Below are 14,454 nucleotides of genomic sequence, written 5' to 3' on the forward strand. Positions count from 1 at the left end.
TTCTTAACCTACAACCAGCCAATCATCCATGTGCTGCAGGATAATATCTGCAGTGTAACAATATAATGAGTGGCCCAATGGAAAATTGTGGCTCTGCTGAAAACCAACAAGAAAAGCGTTTTAGATTTACTGCATTCTTTATTCAATTTACTTGACGTTCCTTACCATAAACTCACTTTAATGAATGAAAATGTTTGGGATATCCATTACAACGGTCCATTACCCCAAATAGCACTTTACACATTAAATGTGAACGCTGATCACTGTGTCCTCATGCTGCTGTTTCCTCGCCAACAGGACGGGTACGCTGGAGCTGGGGGATAAGCTCCTGGCCATCGACAACATCCGCCTGGATAACTGCTCGATGGAAGACGCCGTCCAGATCCTTCAGCAGTGCGAGGACCTCGTGAAGCTCAAGGTTCGAAAAGATGAAGATAACTCAGGTAAGCCGCAGCGAGACAAAGCCGCCGCTTTCCATAAAAACAACAAACCGTGATGGTAGGCCTTTAAATGATCTCCCTCTGATTTGTTTAGCTTCCCTGCAAGGGATGTTCAGCACTGTTAAGTATTACTTGATTGCACCTTCAGTGTGAAGTAATATGGAATTGGCTTCTGCTTAAATAATGAAAGTGCTGAAAATATATTGCCCGTTTTCCTCCTCCGTCGCTGTCTGTGCCGCCAAGGGCCGCGCCGTAAAGCAGGTGACGGGGGACATTGTACTCTCATTAACGACATGCCTGTAGTCGAGAATAGCTATGAAAGGATGACCAGGGAACATATTGCTTTCGTCAACTCCAAAATATTGAGTATGTGTCATTGCTAACCCTATGGGTGGACAGCAGAGATAAATTTTAACAACAGTGATGTAAATAGAAGACAGACAGTTGGAGGATACTCTGGTAATTGCTCCCAAAGCAAGGAAACAGCAGACTCCAAAACTCACTGCTTTTTAAAACCTTTCTGCAGAGGCAATACTTGTTTTTAAATGCCTGAATCTGAGTAATAGAGCTGAGCAACACTCAGGGGCCTATAAGACATGTGATGGGCTTTAATAATCTGCGTCGGTCTTTAATAACCATTATAGCCAGATGCAGAAGGACTGTAAGGCTATTAGAACGTTCCACCTACTGGGGATAAAATTTTATAAATTAAAAAAGCAGTGACATTGGAATCTTAGAGCAGAATGTCTGTACCAGCCATTTTAGACTTTAGTCACTTCATTGTCTTCAGCGAAGCTCTCAACATTCTAATATTTATTTTCTTGTAACTGGATCATTTATATTTTGGGGGGGTATATGTTTAAACCCAAACATTGTTTTATTAGGTTTTTTCTGCCTGAGTGGCTTTCGGAGCTTACTGTTTCCCTTAGTTTTAAATTATTGAACCACTCTTAAATTGCTCGAGAAAAAGTAGACTTAAATAATGCAGAAGAAGGAAGTAGTAACTGGCAAGCACCTTAATTCGTCAGCCACGATAATTTGGACAGTCGGTACATTACTAACTCTGTCATTGGTGATGTGGTGCAGCACTTCTATTGGGCACTAGGGGGCATATTTACTAACATTTCAGTGCAGCAGAGTAAGTTGCTGTGCTGCATTGTATGAAAGGGAGAGGGCTGAACTGCGCCTTGTGCCTTATTTACAAAGATATGGCGCTGTTCAGCTCTCTCGTAGTGCTGGCGCATTTCTGGTTACCTAGAGCCAACCCAAGCACTCTTAAGCTATGAAACAGGGGTTCTTGCTTTACTGGCAGGACAACTTTTTCACAGGGAGGTATCTTTCTGCACAAAAACAATCCTAGACTGCAGCATTCATGGAAAGAGAAACTAAAATGGAGAAATCAAGATATTTCTCCTCGTTATGCCTCTGTCTGGTATGCACGCCATTTTGGCGCAAAAACAGGTTTACTGACTTTCGTAAATCTGGTTGTGGTTTTGTGTCAAAATCAATCATTAGGTGGATGCACAGTAACACCCATGCTATACACATGGAACGCCTCTCCAGCAGAAGCAGGCACTATGCACTGTGATCCATTACTTTTTCTTTATTAAGCAATGCAAAGCCACTCAAATCTAGTTTTGTGTGGCTTAGTAAATGCCCGAAATACATTTTGTCGGGCTGCATCCATAAAGTGACGCAAGCACGAGGCAAAATGTTTGTAAATCTCGGCCTAGGTTCCCCAAGAGTCCATTATATTTTTGAAAATTGTCACATTGGCAAAATGAATGGGAAAATACGGATCAGTATATACTAAGGGCATGATTGGAGTATCTTAGCATCTCCCTTTACTGGAAAGAAACTCTATCGACTGTGGAGTATCTAAAATTCATATTGAAGATATCACAGTGACAGGCTCACTAGGTTCAGTCATCTTTTATGGTTGTTGTTTGTGCATTACAGAATGCAAACATGTAATTGTTTCATACTCCTTTTATACCCCCAGTTGTGGTTCATCTTCCTCTGTTGCCAGGAGATCCCAGGAGTGAATATATAGTTTTTACAGAGATAAAAGCGCTTCAAGTCCATAATGCGTTTCTTCTAAGGTTATTGCAGACTTTTATATGAACAAAGAGATGGATTTTACTGTCTTTCGGGTTTTGTCTGTGCCCAACTGGATGGGCTCTGGGGTGATGAGTGCAACAATACTGTGCCTTTCGACACAGGGGCATGAAATGCAATTCGTAGCAAGCTTTGTGCTTCTCCTTGTATTTTTGGGTTGTGGTTTTGTTGTGAGCTCAAGCACTTTCTGCTCATCTTCAAAATCCAAGATCATAAACGTCCCTTGGTAATAGAATTAGGTTACGGACCCACAATAAACAATGGCTAGTAAGTAACTTTGCCTTGTAGTCTTGGTATAGTAAACTGTGGAGGCACTGTTTTTTTGGCTGTATCCATCTTAGCTATTTCACCCGAGTACTGAATTGTGCTTGGAAATATCACGTGGCCCAAAAACTCCCACTGAGGGTATCTCCAGAAGAATAGAGTGAATGCATACCATTCCTTTGTGCGTGCATTTCTTTGAGACTCTAGGATAAATGAGAATAAAAAGATATGTGCGTTCCAATATATATTAATTCAGTCAGCTTTTTTCCCAATTATCTCTTGAAACTAAAAAAAGTACACCTTTCTTGTTTAGTACCAAGTTGCAGGCATTGCTGCCAAGCATGGAATAATTATGTAAATAAAATAATTGCATTAAATACATCCATGACTATAGCCCTGCAAATATTTACCAGCAAAACGGCATGCCTAAGCTGACAGCAGAGGTCCTTGGACTACAATTTTCCATCATTCTAGCCATGTTCTGCAAACTGAACAAGAACGCTTTGCCCCCGTACCGTGAGATTTTGGAATTTCTTAATTGAGTGGAGACGGAACAGTTAAGGTGCCCGGGGTTTTTTTTATCTTTTTTTTTTCTTTTTTTTTTTCCCTGGGTCCGATGATTAAGCCTGAGTCTCCATGTCCTACGGGTGGCACCCCAAGCCATAGTAGCATTGGACTATCAGCCAACAATGGGCTTGTATGGAGTCAGTTCGTGTGGGGTCCTCTTTCTCTGCTGTGACATCAGGCCAGCCTTCCTGGAAATTATGAGACCACTTGTCGGTTTCTTGATGGTACAGAGGCGACTGTGTCCTGCGGTTGGAATGCCCCTGGATCGACTAAGTGGCTAATGAGGACAAAACAAAAAAAAAAAAGAACGCTTTGCTAATCCTGCACCTTGAACAAGAACATGTTGCTAATCCTGCACCTTGAACAAGAACGCGTTGCTAATCCTGCACCTTGAACAAGAACGCTTTGCTAATCCTGCACCTTGAACAAGAACATGTTGCTAATCCTGCACCTTGAACAAGAACGCGTTGCTAATCCTGCACCTTGAACAAGAACGTGTTGCTAATCCTGCACCTTGAACAAGAACGCGTTGCTAATCCTGCACCTTGAACAAGAACGCGTTGCTAATCCTGCACCTTGAACAAGAACGCTTTGCTAATCCAGCCAGGATAATACTAGGCCTCTGATACCCATTTCGAACAGTCTGGTCAAATGAATTTTATGATCTATGGTGTCAATAGCTGCCCGGAGGTTCAGTAACACGAAGGCTGTTGGACCTTTCGCATCACCATTCCACCGAAGGTCGCCCAGCATCGAAACCACCACTAATTCAATGCCATACCCTGGGTGGAACCCAGCTTGGTGGCAGTCAAGAAGGGTATGAGATGCTACATAATGCTGCAATTGGGAGCATGCTATTCTCTCCAGGATTATGGTCAAACATAGAAATGCAGATTTGGAATGGATATTCCCCAAAATCACTAGTGTCTAAGGAGGCTTTCTTCTGCAAAGTGCAGACAGGGACTAATGAAAGGTGTCAATTGTTAAAAATGTTTGAGCGGGCAGATATCCAACAGAGAGCCTGAGGGATGGCTTTGCTGGATCATCACTATTAACTCTAATTCTTCATGGAATTTCATTTTTACTAAACTAGGCCTAGTGCTTCTAATTCAGAGTGAGATGGATTTTGCTGCAGAATTCCATCTGGTTGTGCTTGCATGACAGTTTCTCCATTAATACCACCTCTGATTTTCATGTCTTTATCAATAAAGAGAGTTGAAAGCTGTTCTCAGAAATTTGGGGAATAATGGATACGGAAGGTACAGGCAGCTGGTTCCTGGAGTTATTTAACAAAACGGCTGCTTTGTAATATTAGGAGCAGTGCAATACAGTTTGTACAATAATGCTTTTTTCAGGATTTAATCTTCCTATGATGTTTTCAGAAAGTGTTTTCTGAGCTGGGAATCATATAACCTGCACTAAAGTCTTTCTGCTCTACAGTGTTCCAGCATACTTTTCATGAGATCTTCAGAAAATCAAGAGCTAATTTTCCTGCGGCTAGTTTTGTTCATCAAATAAAAGGTAGTCAGTCATCTAGTGTGTGTGTGTGAAATAGCATCATTAATATTATTAAGAAGACTGCTTGGATTACAATCTGAGATAATGGCGGGCTTTTGATGAAGTCTAGCACAAATCTCCTTGCCGACTGTCAACGGAACAAAAAAGTTCAAAAAGTGGCTGAAGTATTTGCCTCCAGATGCTTCCCTGGTTTGAGCAGTCTGAGATGAAAGATATTGGGTCAAGTAGGTGTCTAGAACTGTGAGTTGGGAGCATAGAGGTAAACTCTTGGCAGAACCTAAAGGTAACTCAAGCAAAAGGTTAAAGTCACATAAAACCACCAGATTGTTCTTACACAAACGAAGTGTGCACAGTTTTCCAAAATAGGATTGAGTGATGAGAGCAGGAGTAGGGAAAGCCTGTAGATCAGATGAAAGGTTAGTGGGCCCTTTTCAAAATGAGAGTAAATACTAAATTGTCCAAATTAGAACTCATTAAGGAGTTAAGCTTGTTAATAGCTAATGTTTCATTGAGAATTAAAGTCCCTCCACCCCCATGGTTGTATTCACGGTCTACCTGAATCATCTTGTAACCCAGTGGAACTAATTCATCAGTGCAGTTCAAATACTTTATTTCGTCAACAAGCCATAAAAGTACAAAATACATTTTCATAAATATCAAACATTAAAATTGTGCGAATGCACACCATGAATGCGTAAAACCAACATAAAACAACATATTACAATCTATATTATCAAAGCATTTTATATATTCGATGGATAAAATCAATAGGATGTGTTAATGCAGTCTTGGGCTATTTATACATAGAGTGCCAGTGCGTTTAGAAACAGTCGAAGATTCGAAACAGACCCTGAACTTGCCCTGTGTGTGCAAATACAGCACATATCGTGGCTGCACACAGCTGTTTATTGGACACAACAACACAGGTTTCTGATGGGAGTGGAGGAACCGAAACATTTGGAGTCCCCAGTGCTATCAGTGTATCAAGCCCCTTGTTAGATTTAAGGATCGTACACCTGATCCTCTTCGTCGTCCGAAGACAACGAGAAACAGCAAAGACAATGCATTGTTTTGTGTCATATCTTAAAATTCGAAGGGCCTCTACATGCTTTCTCATTCCAAATATTCGGCATACTAGAAGGATCCATTTTTTCTCCCCTTGGCATAAGCAGGACAAAAATATAAAACATGCTCCACAGATTCCTTACTGACAAAGCAGCCGGTAGAATCCCAACCATGCCGCTCATGTGGGTGGGCTCAGCCCGAGGTGAAGGAGAACAGAGAGAGTGTACCATAACAAAACTGGAGATAAAGTTTCCTGGCTCCCGCAAGTTCAATCTCATCAAGGAACCCTTCCATCTTGAACTCATGTTTCACCACAAAAAAGGCATCGGACAAGGGGCCATCAGAAGCTTGGGACAGCATTAAATCCAATTTGTACTGACCATAATTTGCTTTAATGGTGTTCCTGCTCATATACCCAGCTGTCAACGGACCTTCCCACAGGGTCCCTGTTCCCAACTTTCCCCGGTGCATCTCTAATGTACCTAATCCATTGGATTGTGACAGACGAGGAAGCTTCAAATTCTCCTGTAGCCCCTCACTGTATGTCATGAGCTTGGGTAGCCCAATGTCTTCTCCAATAGAGAATTGGCCTGAATCCTATGGATTATGATATGAACCTGATGCCCATATCTCACTTTAGAGGGAGTAAAGGGGTACTGGCAGGAAAGCCTGCCAACTGGCGCAAAAAACTATTTTCGACTAAAGTGAGGGCCATTGCATACTTGTAACCCCAGAGCTCCACCCCATAGAGGGCAGCTCCCATAGCCTGTTAGTAAATTTGCAGTGAAAGTGACATTGGGTGACATTTTTAACTGCTCTGACCTTCTATCAGCCCTCCAGTTTGCTGTTCAAGTTTTAGTCTGCACCTGTCGCTATGGTGTCGCCAGTCCAATTGCTCACTAAAAATACTCAAAGGTGTGCTCACGCTCCAATATGGAGCCTTTGAGCTTAGTACTTGGTTTGGTTGTGAAGCAGGGATTAACGACCATATATTTTGTCTTTGAGACAATCATTTCCAAACCAAATATCAAAACTATCTAAAATCCTCAGTAGCCCCATGGGTGATTTGGATGTTAGTACAGTGTTGTCTGCAAAAATTAGTGCGGAGACGCTCTATCCTGCGAGTTTTGGAGAGTCACCCTCACACCCATTCAGATGATCAATCAAATCATTAACATAAATTTTAAAAAGGGTGGGGGCTAGAACGCAGCCCTGTCTTACCCCTCTTCAGACAAGGAAACGATCTGTCAGCTTACCTTGTTCGCCACACCTTACCTGGGCATAGTTATACTCATGGATTCTTACAATAATGGCTAAGAGGTATTTGGGGACACCCAGATCAGACATTACTTGCCAAAGGTTTGATCTCGGGATAAGTTGAAGGCAGACCGGAGGTCTACAAATACTATGGACAACCGGCCTCCTCCCAGAACCCCGTCTTCCAAAAAACCCATTAGAGGTGGAAGACCTGATCCAATGTACTTGTGCTGTCCCTAAAACCAGCCTGTAAGGGAGTAACGGCCAAATTCATGAACCTCAATTGCGCTTGCAAAGGGCCAGATTCTCAGAATCTGGCCCTTTGCGAGCGCAATTTTTGCATTTGGGATTCATCATCCCAAATGCAAAAATCAGTAATAGCGAAGTCGCTATTTAGCGAGGAATTACATTTAAGGAATCTCTATTTGAGATTCCTTAAATGCAATTCATCATCCATTTTCAAATTGCGAAATCGCAATTTCGGGCCGCTATTTACCGCGAGGTCAAACCTCGTGGTAAATAGCGAAACTTAGAAAAATGCTTTTCAAAGCATTTTTCTAAGTTGCATGTTGCACACACACATGTTCTTTGGACATGTGTGTGCGCAACACCAATGTAGTTTACCTTTCAGGGGTGCTACAGGGTGTCCTTTGGACACCCCTAGCACCCTTGAAATCGCATCCTTATTTGCGATTAGCAAATTGCTAATTGCAAATAAGGAATAACTCCCCATTCATTCATATTTAGGCCCATAGGATTGAATGGGGAGTTATTCCTGATTTGCGAAGAGCAATTTGCTAATCGCAAATAAGGAATGTGTAGGAATCGCAATTTATTTAGCGATTCCTACATGAATCCCGTTTTGCGAGTCTGTAATAGCGATTCCTTATGAATCACTATTACAGACTCGCAAAACGGGTCTTTGATGAATCTGGCAGAAAGCACTTCCTCAGTGGCTAACCATACTTGACGCCTTCCCAGCAGAATTCTGCTAAGTACTTTCTGTGAGCAGTCAATAAGGCTTAGTGGCCTATAATTAGATGGGAGCGCTGGACAGCCTTTTTATGCAGGGGACCATTTTAGCCCCAACCATGTGGGTGGGGTAGGCACCCCATTCATTATGCCATTAAAAACAACTGTGAGGTTTAGACCCCAAACGTACGGTAAAGATCTCCCGTAATCTTGTCAGGGCCTGGTGCCTTACTTGGGACAATCTTAGAGATTGCAGATGTAACTTCCTGCAGCGTGAAACTGGGTGGAGTCTCTCTTTCATACACATGTTGGAACTAATTAATCATTTATCAGCCTACAATGAGGGGAAAACCACGTTTTCAGTAAAAATCGAAGTTATATAGTTCAGTCCTCATGTAAATTTCTGTGAGGGGTGCAGGAGGGGCGCGAACGTTACGTAACATTGCATTTATAGTCAAATGTTTGCTTCCTGAGAAGGGGGTTGACAGAGATAATCTGGGAATGGAAGGAGAGTTAATTCTACCCCTTGCTCTTGGGACAAAGAGGCGTGTTTAAGGATTTAAAAATAAAGTCCCTTACGTCCTTGGGCTCTGATATTTCTCCTGTGGCAGTTAGTGTAGTTGGCCAGGGTTAAGTAACCTCCTGGCCTTTGGTTGCTTAAATTGTTGAGAGCACATTTATGCTATAGTCCAGCATACAAGTGTGGTAGTGATGAAAAAATGTAGGAAAGTAACAAATACATAAAACAGGTGAGACATCAGTTGTTGCACTAATCAAGACACCTCACCCTGTTTTATATAGAAATAACTGCTTATGCACAATTACAGGTGTAAAAATAATTAAGGTAATTGGTTTCTTTGAACCAGCTGGCTTTGTAATCACGTTAATGCGTAGTTGATGTTCTGCCGTGACCACTGACATGGTGCTCTGGAATGAACCATGGTAGGTTATTCTGTTCTGCTCAGGTGGAGATGATAAGCTAAATAATGCATGAAATGTAACTCTGTGGAATGAAGTGGTTCATGCTTTGCGTCGCTTCCATCTGTCTGGTCTTTGCCTGTCTGAATGTGTGTGTTCCTTCTCATTTCTCCTTCTATAAGAAACCAATCGCGTCTTGGCATTTATTGCAGATGAGCAGGAAAGTAGTGGCGCCATTATATACACTGTAGAGCTCAAGCGCTATGGCGGACCCCTGGGAATTACGATTTCTGGTACGGAAGAGCCCTTCGATCCTATAATTATCTCCAGCCTTACTAAAGGAGGACTAGCAGAAAGGTAAAAAGGAAAAATATTTATTGTTGTGTTGCGTTTGTATGATACTTGTAGATTTTCAACATTTTGTGCTGAGAACGGCTTTGTCTAGCTTTTAATCACATTGTTTGTCCACACAGTGGTGGGATCCATGCATCCATGACATGATATTTTTCATTACAGTTATGTGTTTAGAAAAAGTGGGAAGGTGGCATGTGACATGTTGGTGGGCCCTCTGACTCAATGGCAATGACGTCGTCCGCTATTGAGGGGACATGGACTCAATGCTGCAGATTTGGTTTCTAGTATCATTTATTTTGCAGAGAAACCTTCTGGAACCGCCAGGGTGAGAGCAGAACTGCCTGGGCTACACAGGCAAGCGTGCAAGCACAATGATGTGCAGAGATAATTTTATTTAGGCGAGGATTAACCCCCAGATATCTCATTATCCATTAGTCAATAGTTGTAGGATTTGAGGGTTTTAGAAAGTAAAAGCATTGATTGGCATGCGTTAGATTCCTTAGGTTATGAGGCTCTTAAGACCAGTCTTATGCGCAACTGTGCTCTAGGGTCTGAAGCGATCTTACTGTATAATGTATGGTGCAGTGGCGGCTGACACAGATTTGGGGAGGTGTGGCGGGGGGGAAAGGGGGTAAAGAAAAAAAACGTACCTCATTGCTGCGTCTCTCCTCGTTGTCGTCCCTCCGCTCCAGCCGGAACAGGAAGCACCCTGGCACCCCTAACCCAATCATAACACTGCAATGCACCGTTGTGATTGGCCTGAGTGCTGTTTTTCGGTGATCAGCCAGGGAATGGGCACCTGGGCATGTTTCTCCTCCCAATTCTGTAATGCAGCTTGGGTGGAGAACATGCAAAGTGCGCATGACTGTTTGGCCGGCCCTCAGTTATGCGCACTTACTGAGTGCCCACCACTCCTTTCCCTAGCAGCCCCGCCCGCCCCTCAAAGCTTCGGCAGCAGGAACAAATAAAATGGTAATAACAACGAGTTATTATCATTTCATTTTCCCTTTCTTTCCACTGATGAAAGCAGTGGGACAACGCTCCTTCATCGAGGAGGACCTGCCACTGGTATGGTGCATTGGGATAAGCATCTCTTAAGTTGCATACATTCAAAATGTTCCTGTGTATGGCACTGAAGGCAATGGAGACTGCAAAAAGTAGTAGCAGGCATCCCCTTTCCATACTGGAGATTTCCTAACACACCTAGAAGATATTCCCAGATTTCTGAGAGAAGAACTTTGGCAAAACTAGTGGAATGGAAGGATACCTAATAACTCCAAGTAAAGATTTTATATCAAGTATGAAGGGTAAAGGGATGGTGGAATTCCAGGGATTTTGGGTTTGGTAACATAACGTAGCTGTACTGAAACCTATGCATCTGGGTGGATAACATGAGAGAACATGCGATATTCACTCATTTGCAGACTCTTTCTTCTTTCTAGTGCATTTATAGATATTCGTGAACTGATGGCCGATTGGACAGTAGTGTAAGGGCCTAGAGAAATAACCTATGAATCTACACCAGCCTTACATGTATGTATTCGGTATTCTATAGCACAATCCTATCTAAAAAGCGGTGGAATGCTGGCCATAGTCAAAGGCAATGATAGAGTCAATTTGTAAATGGAGAGGTAGCTGCTTCCTAAGAGCAAGAGTGGACTGTTATGACATCATGATGTTCTAGACCTTTAAAGCAGTGTTTCATCACCTCTATCCTAAATTGGAGCTGGGTTGCAGCATTCCTGGAAGATGTCCTTCCAGATTCTGGATGAATTAATGGAAAATGGTTATTGCCATGTTTTTCTTTTTTGCACTTGTTTGTCTCCAGCCTGATGGTGTCCTGGCTGCTGGTGCGTATAGCCACCGGAGAGGGTGAGCGTCTCAGTCAGATAGGCAGGGGTACCGATCATGATGCCCTTGCAGATGGACATGCTGCTGGTTTTGAAGATGGTGCAGGCCAGCAAGGGGGGCGGTTGGAATTCCATTATGGTGCGGGCAGTATGGTCATGTTTATTTAGGCTCTTGATGAGGCATGCTGAGGCATGTATGATGCCCTTCAGGGGAACCACTGTGGAGGCCGGGACACCATGAGCCAGTGCATTTCCACCATCCAGATATGAGACTGCCAGGGGTTGAATGACAGTTTTGATGTCGGTTTCTGGGAGGAATGGTTTAACTTTCTTTAGCAGAAATAACTGGTACCAGTCTGTCTTGGTTTCTCAGCATTGTGTTGCTAGGGGTGAGGTTGGTGTCTCCGGCCGTGTTTCCCACTGGTGGGCCGTGAGCCGATTTTTGGTGGGTCGTAAAAGTTCAAGTAATAAATTAAGATGGCTTTAAATTCGGTATTTATCTTGTCACGTTTGTTGTGCCACAAAGACAGAGGTCAAATGTCAAGCTATGTCAAATTGCTGTTTTTTTTTAACCTGGGGATTGGTGTTTACAAACTCCTCTCACTTTGCAGTACGGTAAAGTGAATTAATTGACATTTATTTATAACACGCATAAAATGTAAATACCTGCAAATTCAGCAGTTAGGAAAGCAAGGCGATGGCATACCATCTTGGAGTCAAGTCTATCTAATATGTTCTCTCAGATCACAGTAGATGCATCTATGGAAATGGATAGAGCGATGTGTTTGCTCAATGATGCCTTTACATGATGCTTTGATAAACTGCCTCCTTAAAAAACCTGCATCAGTAAGCGAACTGAGCCCTCAGCTAGCTGGTTTTCAACCAGTCTTCAGACTGAAAAACTTAAGTGTAAACAATTTGAAAGGAAGCGGAGGCATGACACTGATGAAAAGCAGGCCTATAGTATTGCCCTTAAACAGTTCTGGAAAAACATTAAGAAAGCCATAATTGACTTCTTTGCCAAGCAAAACGCTGTCTCCGACAATTCCCCTAGAATGGTCTTTAAAATTGTGAAAACATTGTTTGCAGCTGGTGGCTCGCAACCAAAGCATTCCCCCCTCTCAGTCTTTGGCAGAGGATCTAGATCTGTTCTTTTTTTACACTAAAGTTGAGAAAATTTGCTCCAACTTTAATAGTTCTTTGGAACACCCTACCTCTGGGACAAAATCTACCATTTTATCGGATTAGGCTGGTTCATGGCATGAGGCATTAAAAGAGATTTCGCTAGCTGAATCTGCACATACTATTCTAAAAGTCAAATGTGGCTGATCGCTAGATCCCTGCCCCTACTACATGCTTTCCAAAGCAGTCACGACAATTAATGCCTTTTTTTATTTGCCTTAGAACATGGCGTGGTTCCTTTCAGTTGGAATAAAGCATTGGTGGTACGTCTTTAAAAAAGAAAGTCAATGCAAATCCACTCATTTTGAGCAACTATACACCCATCTCTCTCCTTCCCACTCTTGGGAAAAGGTTGGAATCCCATGTGAACTGTCAGATGACCAGGCATGTCAAGCAGAATAATATTCTTCATCACACTCACCCATGGCTTCTACTCTGGCTTCAGCATAGTACCGGCCCTGCTTGAGGTCACCAAAAACATCAGAGGGAATCTTAATTTGGGTTATAAGGCGTTGGTCATTTTATTAGATCTTTCCGCCACTTTTGTCTCATAAGATCCTGGCACAGAGATTGGAGAAGGCTGGAATTGCGGGCCGAGTCCAGGAATGGCTTTGCTCCTACTTAACCGATAGGCAGCAAGTGTTTTTTCTGTCTTACTCCACCTACCAGTTCAGAGACATAAGTTGTGGTGTCCTTCTGGGCTCAGCATTAAGCCCAGCCCTTTTTAACATCTATGTGGCCCCATTATCCACACTAGCACAAAGTTGGGGTATGAACACGGTCTCTTATGCTGATGATACACAATTTCTGTTGGCCTTCTATCAGCTCTATGATACTGTGGTTGGTGACTTCCACGGCTGCCTCGCGTCCATCGCTCACTGGATGCATAACACCTGCCTTCAACGCAACCCTGACAAATCAGAAATTCTTATGTTTGGCACCTTTTCCCCACTTGATGCCATTAGACTTCGGCCTCCTGAGTTGAGGCTAGCACCCACTCCATCCACTCCATCGTGGTCAGGAATCTGGGGTTGCTAATAGATATGGTTCTTTCCTTCGAACCCCAGGTTCGGGCCACTAGTGCTACCTGTTTCAGGCTTTTAAAATCACTTTGGAATTCTCTGAAATATCTACCTATTGACATCTGAAAGGAGATTGTACATGCACTATTAACCTCCAGGCTGGAGTATGCAATGCACTCTATTTGGGAGCCCCTCAGATCCTGCTGGCAAGGCTTCACCATGTACAGAATGCCGTAGCTTGGCACATCTTGAACATCCCAAAAAAACTCTTAATTAAGCAAGGTCTTAAATAAGGCATTGGCTACCGGTTAAACTGAAAATCTAATTTAAAACCCTCTTGATTGTACATACAGCATTTCATCAGAAGGGCCTAAATTTCATTCAAGAAAAGTAAAAAAAAAAAAAAATCTACCTTCTAGGGCACTTCGCTCATCCAGCCATAATTACTGCGTGTTTCTAAAATTCGGAAAGTCAGATCCGGTGGCAGATCTATTTCCAGTTTGGCGCCCCCACCCCCCTCAATTTAGAATTCACTACCACCTTACCTTCATACTTTCACCATCGAGAGTTTGTTCAAAGCTCCACTAAAGACTGTTCTGTTTAGTGCGATGTAAATTCATCCTTACTCTACTTACTCTAAGCGGTGGGACCTATGAAGCAGCTGTTGCTCCATACAAATTCGTTTTCATTCATTAATTCAAAATGAAGCACATTGTTTTGTATTTCTGAAGGGGGATGGAAACATAGATTTTAATAGGATCAAAATAAATTAAGACACTTTACTTGGTGGGGCACAAATGATAACTATTCGCTTAGAACCGATTTCTATGCTGTAGCATTTGTGTGGAATATAGTTTTATCAGTAAAACTATATATATCCATGCAAATGTAGTGGCCATTTCAACTGAAAATGTTCTGTCTCCTCCA

General features: G+C 42.6%; 1 protein-coding gene across 7 annotated transcripts in view; it reads left to right on the forward strand.

Annotated features, from left to right (window-relative positions):
- The window catches only part of GRIP1 (glutamate receptor interacting protein 1), a 1,198,832-nt gene that overhangs the window by 1,110,661 nt on the left and 73,717 nt on the right, over positions 1-14,454 (forward strand). For 5 of the 7 annotated variants that reach the window (XM_086919026.1, XM_086919024.1, XM_086919025.1 and 2 more), the window contains 2 exons: positions 298-443; positions 9,332-9,476. In XM_086919026.1, the coding sequence (XP_086775152.1) occupies positions 298-443; positions 9,332-9,476 (291 nt within the window). Of the gene's footprint in view, positions 1-297; positions 444-9,301; positions 9,477-14,454 lie in introns of all 7 variants that reach the window. The other 2 variants (XM_086919023.1, XM_086919027.1) reach the window with 1 other exon arrangement.

This window comes from Lissotriton vulgaris, chromosome 1_1 (genome assembly GCF_964263255.1).
Source record: "Lissotriton vulgaris chromosome 1_1, aLisVul1.2, whole genome shotgun sequence".
NCBI lineage: Eukaryota > Metazoa > Chordata > Amphibia > Caudata > Salamandridae > Lissotriton > Lissotriton vulgaris.